At 42.5% G+C, this 16,280-nt stretch overlaps 1 protein-coding gene across 1 annotated transcript in view; it reads left to right on the top strand.

Annotated features, from left to right (window-relative positions):
- The window catches only part of LOC106595071 (multiple PDZ domain protein), a 134,612-nt gene that overhangs the window by 34,851 nt on the left and 83,481 nt on the right, over positions 1 to 16,280 (top strand). The window contains exons 12-16 of the mRNA XM_082978287.1: positions 994 to 1,140; positions 1,737 to 1,925; positions 3,786 to 3,959; positions 4,220 to 4,429; positions 8,648 to 8,836. Of these exons, the coding sequence (XP_082834413.1) occupies positions 994 to 1,140; positions 1,737 to 1,925; positions 3,786 to 3,959; positions 4,220 to 4,429; positions 8,648 to 8,836 (909 nt within the window). The remainder of the gene's footprint in view (positions 1 to 993; positions 1,141 to 1,736; positions 1,926 to 3,785; positions 3,960 to 4,219; positions 4,430 to 8,647; positions 8,837 to 16,280) is intronic.

The following is a 16,280-nucleotide window of genomic DNA, read 5'->3' on the forward strand; positions in this document are numbered from 1 at the left end:
GTCACCCTCATCATGGCAAAGACACGGAGAAATGCATATGATGCAGCTTTCAAGTTGAAGGCGATTGATCTGGCTGTTGGAAAAGGAAATAGAGCTGCTGCACGGGAGCTTGGTCTTAATGAGTCGATGATAAGACGTTGGAAACAGCAGCGTGAGGAATTGACTCAGTGCAAAAAGACAACTAAAGCTTACTGCTAATTTTTTATGTTTTGTTACAAGCAGTGTTTCGTTAAAGCATATTTATTTTTGTTACAAGCAGTGTTTCGTTAAAGCCTATTTATTTTTGTAACAAGCCGTGTTTCGTTAAAGCCTATTTATTTTTGTTACAAGCCGTGTTTCGTTAAAGCCTATTTATTTTTGTTACAAGCCGTGTTTCGTTAAAGCCTATTTATTTTTGTTACAAGCCGTGTTTCGTTAAAGCCTATTTATTTTTGTTACAAGCCGTGTTTCGTTAAAGCCTATTTATTTTTGTTACAAGCCGTGTTTCGTTAAAGCCTGTGTAAAGTTCATTTGTTTCAATGTACCGGTAGGCACCTGCGGCTTATAGACATGTGCGGCTTATTTATGTTCAAAATAATATATATTTTTTAATTCAGTGGGTGCGGCTTATATTCAGGTGCGCTTAATAGTCCGGAATTTACGGTAGTTCAGCTATACAGAGTACATCTATACAGAGTACATCTATACAGAGTACATCTATACAGAGTACAGTTATACAGAGTACACCTATACAGTTATACAGAGTACATCTATACAGAGTACAGCTATACAGAGTACATCTATACAGAGTACAGTTATACAGAGTACAGCTATACAGAGTACATCTATACAGAGTACAGCTATACAGAGGACAGCTATACAGAGGACAGCTATACAGAGTACAGCTATACAGAGTACAGCTATACAGAGTACAGCTATACAGAGCACATCTATACAGATTACATCTATACAGAGGAGAGTGTTATTAACCCCTACTCTCCCTCCCCTCCCCAGGTGTGTCAGCTAGAGAGGTTCAGTGAGACCAGTGGTCTGGGCATCAGCATGGAGGCCAGGGCAGGACACCACTACCTGTGCTCCGTCTTACCTGAGGGTCCCGTGGGACAGAGCAGGAAGATACACACTGGAGACCAGATACTGGAGGTGAGACGGACTGGTTGACATCCATGCATTCATTTGTTTTAATTTGTTTTATTTCACCTTTATTTAACCAGGTAGGCTAGTTGAGAACAAGTTCTCATTTACAACTGCGACCTGGCTCAAGATAAAGCAATAGCAGTTCGACACATACAACAACACAGAGTTACACACGGAATAAAACAAACATACAGTCAATAATACAGTAGAAAAGTCTATATACAGTGTGTGCAAATGAGGTACGATAAGAGAGGTAAAGGCAATAAATAGGCCATGGTGGCGAAGTAATTACAATATAGCAATTAAACACTGGAGTGGTAGATGTAGAGAAGATGATCAGTCATTGGTTCATTCATTGGTTTGTTTGTTCATTGGTGTGTTCATTCGTTTATGTATTTATTAATTTGTTCATTCATTTGGTTTGTTAATTAAATAATTTGTTCTTTAATTAACTGCTTTGTTCATTCATTCATTTGTTTATTCATTCATGTATTCATCCATCCACCCATCAAATGGAATATTGACCCTGTTATGCTATGATGTAGCTACATACAGTACATTCAACATGTTTGCTAACCAGACTAGCTTCTCTCTTCTCCCAGGCGAATGGTATCCCTCTGATAGGAGAGACTCACAGAGAGGTGATCAGCATTCTGAGAGAGCTGCCTCTGTGTGTTTGTATGGTGTGCTGCCGCATCGTACCCCCACAGCTACGGGACAGTGACCACGATGATGATGATGAAGATGTACAGCTCCCCCTCAAAGAGCTACTGGCTGAGTTCAATGGCAAGGTAGAGAGGGATGGGGAGGAGGGATGGAGGGGGAGATGGAGGGATGGGGTGATGGAGGGGGGATGGAGGGATGGGGTGATGGAGGGATGGGGAACTGGAGGGCAGATGGAGTGGAGATGGAGAGATGGGCTTATGGAGGGATATGGAGATGGAGGGATATGAAAATGGAGGGATGGGGATATGGAGGGATATGGAGATGGAGGGATGGGGAGATGGAGGGATATGGAGATGGAGGGATATGGAGATGGAGGGATGGGGATATGGAGGGATATGGAGATGGAGGGATATGGAGATGGAGGGATATGGAGATGGGGGATATGGAAGGATATGGAGATGGAGGGATATGGAGATGGAGGGATATGGAGATGGAGGGATATGGAGATATGAGGGAGGGATATGGAGATGGAGGGATGGGGAGATGGAGGGATATGGAGATGGAGGGAGGGGTGGGGATATGGAGGTGGAGGGATATGGAGATGGAGGGATATGGAGATGGAGGGATGGGGATATGGAGGGATATGGAGATGGAGGGATATGGAGATGGAGGGATGGGGATATGGAGGGATATGGAGATGGAGGGATGGGGATATGGAGGGATATGGAGATGGGGGATGAGGATATGGAGGGATATGGAGATGGAGGGATGGGGAGATGGAGGGATAGGGATATGGAGGGATATGGAGATGGAGGGATGGGGAGATGGAGGGATATGGAGATGGAGGGATATGGAGATGGAGGGATATGGAGATGGAGGGGTGGGGATATGGAGATGGAGGGATATGGAGATGGAGGGATATGGAGATGGAGGGATGGGGATATGGAGGGATATGGAGATGGAGGGATATGGAGATGGAGGGATGGGGATATGGAGGGATATGGAGATGGAGGGATATGGAGATGGAGGGATATGGAGATGGAGGGATGGGGATATAGATGGAGATGGAGATGGAGGGATATGGAAATAGGAGGATATGGAGATGGAGGGATGGGGATATGAGGGATATGGAGATGGAGGGATGGGGAGATGGAGGGATATGGAGATGGAGGGATGGGGATATGAGGGATATGGAGATGGAGGGATGGGGAGATGGAGGGATGGAGGGATATGGAGATGGAGGGGTGGGGATATGGAGGGAGGGGAGATGGAGGGATGGGGATATGGAGGGATATGGAGAATGGAGGGATGGGGATATGGAGATGGAGGGATGGGGATATGAGGGATATGGAGATGGAGGGATATGGAGATGGAGGGATATGGAGATGGAGGGATGGGGATATGGAGATGGAGGGGTGGGGAGATGGAGGGATGGGGAGATGGAGGGATGGGGAGATGGAGGGATATGGAAGATGGAGGGATGGGGATATGGAGGGATATGGAGATGGAGGGATATGGAGATGGAGGGATATGGAGATGGAGGGATATGGAGATGGAGGGATGGGGATATGGAGATGGAGGGATATGGAGATGGAGGGATGGGGATATGGAGATGGAGGGGTGGGGAGATGGAGGGATGGGGAGATGGAGGGATATGGAGATGGAGGGATATGAAGATGGAGGGATGGGGATATGGAGGGATATGGAGATGGAGGGATATGGAGATGGAGGGATATGGAGATGGAGGGATGTGGAGATGGAGGGATGGGGATATGGAGGGATATGGAGATGGAGGGATGGGGAGATGGAGGGATGGGGAGATGGTGTCAGACATATTGCTGGGGTCAATCCAATCCCTTTGAATCCATTAGGCGGAGTGATCAAGTGTACACTATTTCTGGGAGAAGGGTGGAAAGATAGTCGATGAGACTGCAGCCGGGGTGTCATATGAGATGTGCCCTAACTCTCTCTCTCTCCTCTCCCAGTCCCAGTATGACCAGCCCTGCTGTCTACTTCCTGGTTGTAACAACATGGATTGTGGGAGTCGTGGTTTTAATAAGCCTGTGTCTCCTCCTCTGGCCATGTGGGAGAGAGACAGTCAGGTGATAGAGCTGGTGAAGGGCGAAGAAGGCCTGGGATTCAGCATCCTAGACTACCAGGTAAGACTGTGGTGCATCTCAATGGTCTAACGTAGCTTCCTATTCTCCTCTCTTTCAACTGGTTTGGGCCACTAGTAATGTAGACCAGGAGACAAGGACAGGATGGTGGGCCAAAGAGTGGATCCTTAGGAAAGACAATAAAAAAAAAGATGAACTGGGAGTCAAAACAATTGTAGTCTCTTCTTTCTATTGGATTTCCCTTTGGGAGGACATGACCTGTGAACTGCTGTTCACGTGTTTCTTATGTTGTCCCTCTCCAGGACCCAGAGGATGACTCTAAGACTGTTCTGGTAATCCGCTCCCTGGTCCCCGGTGGCGTGGCCGACTCAGATGGACGCCTGCTGCCAGGTGACCGGCTCATGTCCGTCAACGACGTGGACCTGGTCAGATCAACGCTGGAGCGCGCCGTGCATGTGCTCAAAACCACCGGCTACGGGGTCGTGCGCATCGGTGTCGCCAAGCCGCTGCCGGTACGACAGTAACCCAAAACACTCTAACACTGTTTACTGGAGCGACAACAGGGGTGGCCCACCCTCCTCCTGTATACTAGGGGTGGCCCACCCTCCTCCTGTATACTAGGGGTGGCCCACCCCACCCTCCTCCTGTATACTAGGGGTGCCACCCTCCTCCTGTAAACTAGGCGTGGCCCACCCTCCTCCTGTATACTAGGGGTGGCCCACCCTCCTCCTGTATACTAGGGGTGGCCCACCCCACCCTCCTCCTGTTTACTGGAGCTACAACAGGGATCCACCCCCCTCCTGTTTACTGGAACAGGGGTGGCCCACCCTCCTCCTGGATAGCTACATTTTACATTTACATTTAAGTCATTTAGCAGACACCACCATAAAACAACAATGAGAGTCATTTATTTCTGACTACAGTGGGCTTTTTAAGAAAGAGAATAGCCAAACACCAAATTTTGCCATCAGTCACGCAGTCAAATTTGTAGTAGTTTGAAACTTTTGTCTAAGACAATACTAGTACTGCTCTTCTACCACCTACCACCATAACACAGTCAATTCATGTAGTTACCACCATAACACAGTCAATACATGTAGTTACCACCATAACACAGTCAATACATGTAGTTTACCACCATAACACAGTCAATACATGTAGTTACCACCATAACACAGTCAATACATGTAGTTACCACCATAACACAGCCAATACATTTAGTTACCACCATAACACAGTCAATACATGTAGTTTATATCTACCACCATAACACAGTCAATACAGGTAGTTACCACCATATCACAGTCAATACATGTAGTTTATATCTACCACCATAACACAGTCAATACAGGTAGTTACCACCATATCACAGTCAATACATGTAGTTTATATCTACCACTATAACACAGTCAATACATGTAGTTTACCACCATAACACAGTCAATACATGTAGTTACCACCATAACACAGTCAATACAGTTACCACCATAACACAGTCAATACATGTAGTTTACCACCATAACACAGTCAATACATGTAGTTACCACCATATCACAGTCAATACATGTAGTTTATATCTACCACCATAACACAGTCAATACAGGTAGTTACCACCATATCACAGTCAATACATGTAGTTTACCACCATAACACAGTCAATACATGTAGTTACCACCATAACACAGTCAATACATGTAGTTACCACCATAACACAGTCAATACATGTAGTTTACCACCATAACACAGTCAATACATGTAGTTACCACCATAACACAGTCAATACATGTAGTTTACCACCATAACACAGTCAATACATGTAGTTACCACCATAACACAGTCAATACATGTAGTTTACCACCATAACACAGTCAATACATGTAGTTTACCACCATAACACAGTCAATACATGTAGTTACCACCATAACACAGTCAATACATGTAGTTTACCACCATATCACAGTCAATACATTTAGTTTATATCCACCACCATCACACAGTCAATACATGTAGTTACCACCATAACACAGTCAATACATGTAGTTTACCACCATAACACAGTCAATACATGTAGTTACCACCATAACACAGTCAATACATGTAGTTACCACCATAACACAGTCAATACATGTAGTTACCACCATAACACAGCCAATACATGTAGTTTACCACCATAACACAGTCAATACATGTAGTTACCACCATAACACAGTCAATACATGTAGTTTATATCTACCACCATAACACAGTCAATACATGTAGTTACCACCATAACACAGTCAATACATGTAGTTTATATCTACCACCATAACACAGTCAATACATGTAGTTACCACCATAACACAGTCAATACATGTAGTTACCACCATACACAGTCAATACATGTAGTTACCACTATAACACAGTCAATACATGTAGTTTACCACCATAACACAGTCAATACATGTAGTTACCACCATAACACAGTCAATACATGTAGTTTACCACCATAACACAGTCAATACATGTAGTTACCACCATAACACAGTCAATACATGTAGTTTACCACCATAACACAGTCAATACATGTAGTTACCACCATAACACAGTCAATACATGTAGTTTACCACCATAACACAGTCAATACATGTAGTTACCACCATAACACAGTCAATACATGTAGTTTACCACCATAACACAGTCAATACATGTAGTTACCACCATAACACAGTCAATACATGTAGTTACCACCATAACACAGTCAATACATGTAGTTTACCACCATAACACAGTCAATACATGTAGTTACCACCATAACACAGTCAATACATGTAGTTTACCACCATAACACAGTCAATACATGTAGTTACCACCATAACACAGTCAATACATGTAGTTTACCACCATAACACAGTCAATACATGTAGTTTACCACCATAACACAGTCAATACATGTAGTTACCACCATAACACAGTCAATACATGTAGTTTACCACCATAACACAGTCAATACATGTAGTTACCACCATAACACAGTCAATACATGTAGTTACCACCATAACACAGTCAATACATGTAGTTACCACCATAACACAGTCAATACATGTAGTTACCACCATAACACAGTCAATACATTTAGTTTATATCTACCATTATAACACAGTCAATACATGTAGTTACCACCATAACACAGTCAATACATGTAGTTTACCACCATAACACAGTCAATACATGTAGTTACCACCATAACACAGTCAATACATGTAGTTACCACCATAACACAGTCAATACATGTAGTTACCACCATAACACAGTCAATACATGTAGTTACCACCATAACACAGTCAATACATGTAGTTTACCACCATAACACAGTCAATACATGTAGTTTACCACCATAACACAGTCAATACATGTAGTTACCACCATAACACAGTCAATACATGTAGTTACCACCATAACACAGTCAATACATGTAGTTACCACCATAACACAGTCAATACATGTAGTTTACCACCATAACACAGTCAATACATGTAGTTACCACCATAACACAGTCAATACATGTAGTTACCACCATAACACAGTCAATACATGTAGTTTATATCTACCACCATAACACAGTCAATACATGTAGTTTACCACCATAACACAGTCAATACATGTAGTTACCACCATAACACAGTCAATACATGTAGTTACCACCATAACACAGTCAATACATGTAGTTACCACCATAACACAGTCAATACATGTAGTTACCACCATAACACAGTCAATACATTTAGTTTATATCTACCATTATAACACAGTCAATACATGTAGTTACCACCATAACACAGTCAATACATGTAGTTTACCACCATAACACAGTCAATACATGTAGTTTACCACCATAACACAGTCAATACATGTAGTTACCACCATAACACAGTCAATACATGTAGTTACCACCATAACACAGTCAATACATGTAGTTACCACCATAACACAGTCAATACATGTAGTTACCACCATAACACAGTCAATACATGTAGTTTATATCTACCACCATAACACAGTCAATACATGTAGTTTACCACCATAACACAGTCAATACATGTAGTTTACCACCATAACACAGTCAATACATGTAGTTTACCACCATAACACAGTCAATACATGTAGTTTAAATCTAACACCATAACACAGTCAATACATGTAGTTACCACCATAACACAGTCAATACATGTAGTTTAAATCTAACACCATAACACAGTCAATACATGTAGTTACCACCATAACACAGTCAGTACATGTAGTTTATATCTACCACCATAACACAGTCAATTCATGCAGTTTATTTCTGACCACAGTGTGTTGTAACTCTTGTTGTTGCCTGTGTCTTAGTAACAGTAGGGCATCAGAGAGAGCCTCTTGTTACAAGCCTGCTGAATATTTCATGGTGTTGAGAAATGAACACAATGCCTGACCACACTACTAGAGAGAGAAAGGGGAGGAGAGAGAGAGTTGGAGAGAGAGACTAGAAAGAGAGAAGGAAAGGTAGGTGAGGAGGAGGTGAAAGAGAGAGACAGGTAGAGAGAGAAAGAGAGACATAGAGTGTCCAATTCTCCCATTCACAACTCTCTTTACCCTGTTAGCTTCGATGCTAATTCGGTCAGACCAGAACTCTATCGGGTCTATATTCCTCTCCGTTTCCTACAGATCCTGTCCACCTCTGACCCTCCACCTTTGACCTTTCACGTATCCCTCAGATCGAGTGTTGTGTCCTGGAGTCCATCCCAGAGTCATCAAGGTCGTCCAGAGACGAGACCCAGTTGTTATCGAGAGATGAGAAGGATACTCTCTACTCAGCTGGGATGCTAGCCTCCTCCTCACAGCAGGCGCATGCTAACAGCTACGGCTCACAGCAGAGGAACAGCCAACCGTTCTGCACACTGAAGGTAAGAAGCCTTCCTAACAGTCAAGTGACATCAACACCTCAGGGTTAGCTTTGTTAGTCTACTGTAAGGACCGAAATAACTTGGAACAAGAAGCAGTGCTCACAATGCTAACTCTAGAAAGTACGTTTTGCTTTATTAGTGTAATGATGAACCGTAATCATGTGGAAATGATAGTGAACAACACACTGTAGCTGACTAAAGAGAAAAACAAGACACAGAGGCCGTATGCTAAATCAACAGTGGTTATATGCTAAAGCCACAGTGGTTATATGCTAAAGCAACAGTGGTTATATGCTAAAGCAACAGTGGTTATATGCTAAATCAACAGTGGTTATATGCTAAAGCAACAGTGGTTATATGCTAAAGCAACAGTGGTTATATGCTAAAGCAACAGTGGTTATATGCTAAAGCAACAGTGGCCGTATGCTAAATCAACAGTGGTTATATGCTAAAGCAACAGTGGTTATATGCTAAAGCAACAGTGGTTATATGCTAAAGCAACAGTGGTTATATGCTAAAGCAACAGTGGTTATATGCTAAAGCAACAGTGGCTATATGCAAAATCAACAGTGGTCGTATGCTAAAGCAACAGTGGTTATATGCTAAAGCAACAGTGGTTATATGCTAAAGCAACAGTGGTTATATGCTAAAGCAACAGGGGTTATATGCTAAAGCAACAGTGGTCATATGCTAAAGCAACAGTGGTCGTATGCTAAAGCAACAGTGGTCGTATGCTAAATCAACAGTGGCCGTATGCTAAAGCAACAGTGGTTATATGCTAAAGCAACAGTGGTTATATGCTAAAGCAACAGTGGTTATATGCAAAAGCAACAGTGGTTATATGCTAAAGCAACAGTGGCCGTATGCTAAAGCTACAGTGTTTATATGCTAAAGCAACAGTGGCCGTATGCTAAAGCTACAGTGTTTATATGCTAAATCAACAGTAGCCATATGATAAAGCTACGGTGTTTATATGCTAAATCAACAGTGGCCGTATGCTAAAGCTACAGTGTTTATATGCTAAAGCAACAGTGGTTATATGCTAAAGCAACAGTGGTTATATGCTAAAGCAACAGTGGTCATATGCTAAAGCAACAGTGGTCATATGCTAAAGCAACAGTGGTTATATGCTAAAGCAACAGTGGTTATATGCTAAAGCAACAGTGATTATATGCTAAAGCAACAGTGGTCATATGCTAAAGCAACAGTGGTCATATGCTAAAGCAACAGTGGTCGTATGCTAAAGCAACAGTGGCCGTATGCTAAAGCAACAGTGGTTAAATGCTAAAGCAACAGTGGTTATATGCTAAAGCAACAGTGGTTATATGCTAAAGCAACAGTGGTTATATGCTAAAGCAACATGGTTATGCTAAAGCAACAGTGGTTATATGCTAAAGCAACAGTGGTTATATGCTAAAGCAACAGTGGCCGTATGCTAAATCAACAGTGGTTATATTTTAAAGCAACAGTGGTTATATGCTAAAGCAACAGTGGTTATATGCTAAAGCAACAGTGGTTATATGCTAAAGCAACAGTGGTTATATGCTAAAGCAACAGTGGTTATATGCTAAAGCAACAGTGGTTATATGCTAAAGCAACAGTGGCTATATGCAAAATCAACAGTGGTCGTATGCTAAAGCAACAGTGGTTATATGCTAAAGCAACAGTGGTTATATGCTAAAGCAACAGTGGTTATATGCTAAAGCAACAGGGGTTATATGCTAAAGCAACAGTGGTCATATGCTAAAGCAACAGTGGTCGTATGCTAAAGCAACAGTGGTCGTATGCTAAATCAACAGTGGCCGTATGCTAAATCAACAGTGGCCGTATGCTAAAGCAACAGTGGTTATATGCTAAAGCAACAGTGGTTATATGCTAAAGCAACAGTGGTTATATGCAAAAGCAACAGTGGTTATATGCTAAAGCAACAGTGGCCGTATGCTAAAGCTACAGTGTTTATATGCTAAAGCAACAGTGGCCGTATGCTAAAGCTACAGTGTTTATATGCTAAATCAACAGTGGCCATATGATAAAGCTACGGTGTTTATATGCTAAATCAACAGTGGCCGTATGCTAAAGCTACAGTGTTTATATGCTAAAGCAACAGTGGTTATATGCTAAAGCAACAGTGGTTATATGCTAAAGCAACAGTGGTCATATGCTAAAGCAACAGTGGTCATATGCTAAAGCAACAGTGGTTATATGCTAAAGCAACAGTGGTTATATGCTAAAGCAACAGTGGTTATATGCTAAAGCAACAGTGGTCATATGCTAAAGCAACAGTGGTCATATGCTAAAGCAACAGTGGTCGTATGCTAAAGCAACAGTGGCCATATGCTAAAGCAACAGTGGTTATATGCTAAAGCAACAGTGGTTATATGCTAAAGCAACAGTGGTTATATGCTAAAGCAACAGTGGTTATATGCTAAAGCAACAGTGGTCGTATGCTAAAGCAACAGTGGTTATATGCTAAAGCAACAGTGGTTATATGCTAAAGCAACAGTGGTTATATGCTAAAGCAACAGTGGTTATATGCTAAAGCAACAGTGGTCGTATGCTAAAGCAACAGTGGTTATATGCTAAAGCAACAGTGGTCGTATGCTAAACGCAGGCAGCCATCTCACTCTCTGGAGCAATAGTCACAGCTCAGCTAACTGAGATATGAGTCAAGTGTGTAAATAGGAACTAGTCAACCTAGGTTATGTTTTTATCCTCTAACCCTTAGAGAAGTGGCCTATTCCAAATTGTTTATACTTCAGTAAATATTGTTCAGTCTGCCATACTCGTTTCCTGTATCATACTGACCTGTAGACATGTCACTGTTCTCTCTATAGGTTCCTGTATCATACTGACCTGTAGATACATCACTGTTCCCTCTATAGGTTCCTGTATCATACTGACCTGTAGATACATCACTGTTCCCTCTATAGGTTCCTGTATCATACTGACCTGTAGATACATCACTGTTCCCTCTATAGGTTCCTGTATCATACTGACCTGTAGATACATCACTGTTCCCTCTATAGGTTCCTGTATCATACTGACCTGTAGATACATCACTGTTCCCTCTATAGGTTCCTGTATCATACTGACCTGTAGATACATCACTGTTCCCTCTATAGGTTCCTGTATCATACTGACCTGTAGATACATCACTGTTCCCTCTATAGGTTCCTGTATCATACTGACCTGTAGATACATCACTGTTCCCTCTATAGGTTCCTGTATCATACTGACCTGTAGATACATCACTGTTCCCTCTATAGGTTCCTGTATCATACTGACCTGTAGATACATCACTGTTCCCTCTATAGGTTCCTGTATCATACTGACCTGTAGATACATCACTGTTCCCTCTATAGGTTCCTGTATCATACTGACCTGTAGATACATCACTGTTCCCTCTATAGGTTCCTGTATCATACTGACCTGTAGATACATCACTGTTCCCTCTATAGGTTCCTGTATCATACTGACCTGTAGATACATCACTGTTCCCTCTATAGGTTCCTGTATCATACTGACCTGTAGATACATCACTGTTCCCTCTATAGGTTCCTGTATCATACTGACCTGTAGATACATCACTGTTCCCTCTATAGGTTCCTGTATCATACTGACCTGTAGATACATCACTGTTCCCTCTATAGGTTCCTGTATCATACTGACCTGTAGATACATCACTGTTCCCTCTATAGGTTCCTGTATCATACTGACCTGTAGATACATCACTGTTCCCTCTATAGGTTCCTGTATCATACTGACCTGTAGATACATCACTGTTCCCTCTATAGGTTCCTGTATCATACTGACCTGTAGATACATCACTGTTCCCTCTATAGGTTCCTGTATCATACTGACCTGTAGATACATCACTGTTCCCTCTATAGGTTCCTGTATCATACTGACCTGTAGATACATCACTGTTCCCTCTATAGGTTCCTGTATCATACTGACCTGTAGATACATCACTGTTCCCTCTATAGGTTCCTGTATCATACTGACCTGTAGATACATCACTGTTCCCTCTATAGGTTCCTGTATCATACTGACCTGTAGATACATCACTGTTCCCTCTATAGGTTCCTGTATCATACTGACCTGTAGATACATCACTGTTCCCTCTATAGGTTCCTGTATCATACTGACCTGTAGATACATCACTGTTCCCTCTATAGGTTCCTGTATCATACTGACCTGTAGATACATCACTGTTCCCTCTATAGGTTCCTGTATCATACTGACCTGTAGATACATCACTGTTCCCTCTATAGGTTCCTGTATCATACTGACCTGTAGATACATCACTGTTCCCTCTATAGGTTCCTGTATCATACTGACCTGTAGATACATCACTGTTCCCTCTATAGGTTCCTGTATCATACTGACCTGTAGATACATCACTGTTCCCTCTATAGGTTCCTGTATCATACTGACCGTGCTCACGCCCAGGCCGTACATCGACCGTGTCTCCGTCCTCTATAGGTTCCTGTATCATACTGACCTGTAGATACATCACTGTTCCCTCTATAGGTTCCTGTATCATACTGACCTGTAGATACATCACTGTTCCCTCTATAGGTTCCTGTATCATACTGACCTGTAGATACATCACTGTTCCCTCTATAGGTTCCTGTATCATACTGACCTGTAGATACATCACTGTTCCCTCTATAGGTTCCTGTATCATACTGACCTGTAGATACATCACTGTTCCCTCTATAGGTTCCTGTATCATACTGACCTGTAGATACATCACTGTTCCCTCTATAGGTTCCTGTATCATACTGACCTGTAGATACATCACTGTTCCCTCTATAGGTTCCTGTATCATACTGACCTGTAGATACATCACTGTTCCCTCTATAGGTTCCTGTATCATACTGACCTGTAGATACATCACTGTTCCCTCTATAGGTTCCTGTATCATACTGACCTGTAGATACATCACTGTTCCCTCTATAGGTTCCTGTATCATACTGACCTGTAGATACATCACTGTTCCCTCTATAGGTTCCTGTATCATACTGACCTGTAGATACATCACTGTTCCCTCTATAGGTTCCTGTATCATACTGACCTGTAGATACATCACTGTTCCCTCTATAGGTTCCTGTATCATACTGACCTGTAGATACATCACTGTTCCCTCTATAGGTTCCTGTATCATACTGACCTGTAGATACATCACTGTTCCCTCTATAGGTTCCTGTATCATACTGACCTGTAGATACATCACTGTTCCCTCTATAGGTTCCTGTATCATACTGACCTGTAGATACATCACTGTTCCCTCTATAGGTTCCTGTATCATACTGACCTGTAGATACATCACTGTTCCCTCTATAGGTTCCTGTATCATACTGACCTGTAGATACATCACTGTTCCCTCTATAGGTTCCTGTATCATACTGACCTGTAGATACATCACTGTTCCCTCTATAGGTTCCTGTATCATACTGACCTGTAGATACATCACTGTTCCCTCTATAGGTTCCTGTATCATACTGACCTGTAGATACATCACTGTTCCCTCTATAGGTTCCTGTATCATACTGACCTGTAGATACATCACTGTTCCCTCTATAGGTTCCTGTATCATACTGACCTGTAGATACATCACTGTTCCCTCTATAGGTTCCTGTATCATACTGACCTGTAGATACATCACTGTTCCCTCTATAGGTTCCTGTATCATACTGACCTGTAGATACATCACTGTTCCCTCTATAGGTTCCTGTATCATACTGACCTGTAGATACATCACTGTTCCCTCTATAGGTTCCTGTATCATACTGACCTGTAGATACATCACTGTTCCCTCTATAGGTTCCTGTATCATACTGACCTGTAGATACATCACTGTTCCCTCTATAGGTTCCTGTATCATACTGACCTGTAGATACATCACTGTTCTCTCTATAGGTTCCTGTATCATACTGACCTGTAGATACATCACTGTTCCCTCTATAGGTTCCTGTATCATACTGACCTGTAGATACATCACTGTTCTCTCTATAGGTTCCTGTATCATACTGACCTGTAGATACATCACTGTTCCCTCTATAGGTTCCTGTATCATACTGACCTGTAGATACATCACTGTTCCCTCTATAGGTTCCTGTATCATACTGACCTGTAGATACATCACTGTTCCCTCTATAGGTTCCTGTATCATACTGACCTGTAGATACATCACTGTTCCTCTATAGGTTCCTGTATCATACTGACCTGTAGATACATCACTGTTCCTCTATAGGTTCCTGTATCATACTGACCTGTAGATACATCACTGTTCCCTCTATAGGTTCCTGTATCATACTGACCTGTAGATACATCACTGTTCCCTCTATAGGTTCCTGTATCGTACTGACATGTAGATATGTCACTGTTCCCTCTATAGGTTCCTGTATCATACTGACCTGTAGATACATCACTGTTCCCTCTATAGGTTCCTGTATCGTACTGACATGTAGATATGTCACTGTCAGTGAGGCTCAGAGAAAGTGTTAGTTTATTTCCCGTGTTTAGAGTCATTGGGCCAGCTGGATCAGTGTCATTGGGCCAGCTGGATCAGTGTCATTGGGCGAGGTTCAGAGAAAGTGCTAGTTTATTTCTCATGTCTAGAGTCATTTGGCCAGCTGGATCAGTGTCATAGGCCAGCTGGATCAGTGTCATTGGGCCAGCTGGATCAGTGTCATTGGGCAAAGCTCAGAGAAAGTGCTAGTTTATTTCTCGTGTTTAGAGTCATTGGGCCAGCTAGATCAGTGTCATTGGGCCAGCTGGATCAGTGTCATTGGGCCAGCTGGATCAGTGTCATTGGGCGAGGCTCAGAGAAAGTGCTTGTTTATTTCGCGTGTTTAGAGTCATTTGGCCAGCTGGATCAGTGTCATTGGGCCAGCTGGATCAGTGTCATTGGGCGAGGCTCAGAGAAAGTGCTAGTTTATTTCTTGTGTTTAGAGTCATTGGGCCAGCTGGATCAGTGTCATTGTCACAGGATCCAACGAAATTGGCGCCCCTCCTCGGTCGGGCGGCGCTCGGCGGTCGTCGTCGCCGGCCTATTAACTGCCACCGATCGTTGTTTCTGTGTCGTTTAGTTTTGTCTGTCTGTTCCGCACCTGTTTTGTGCATGTCATTAGTGGGGGCTTATTTAATGTGTGTTTTCAGTTGGGATTTTGTGCGGGATTGTTTATTGTCCACGTTGTGTTATCGACAGTTTTTTGTAGAGGGATTTACCAGGCTGCGCTCCTTGCCTTGGAATTATATTTTGTGCTTTACGGGCGCAGTTAACAAATACGTGAACTTAGTATAGCGCCCTGTGCTTTTCGGCGTTTGTGTGAGTAAGGATTATTAAAAGACACTCACTTCCAGCACCTCTGTCTCCTGCACTTGATTCCACCCATCAGCCAGTCCAAATCAGACGTGACAGAATCCCGCACCAAAA

Source organism: Salmo salar, chromosome 08, assembly GCF_965601325.2.
Source record: "Salmo salar chromosome 08, fSalSal1, whole genome shotgun sequence".
Lineage (NCBI taxonomy): Eukaryota > Metazoa > Chordata > Actinopteri > Salmoniformes > Salmonidae > Salmo > Salmo salar.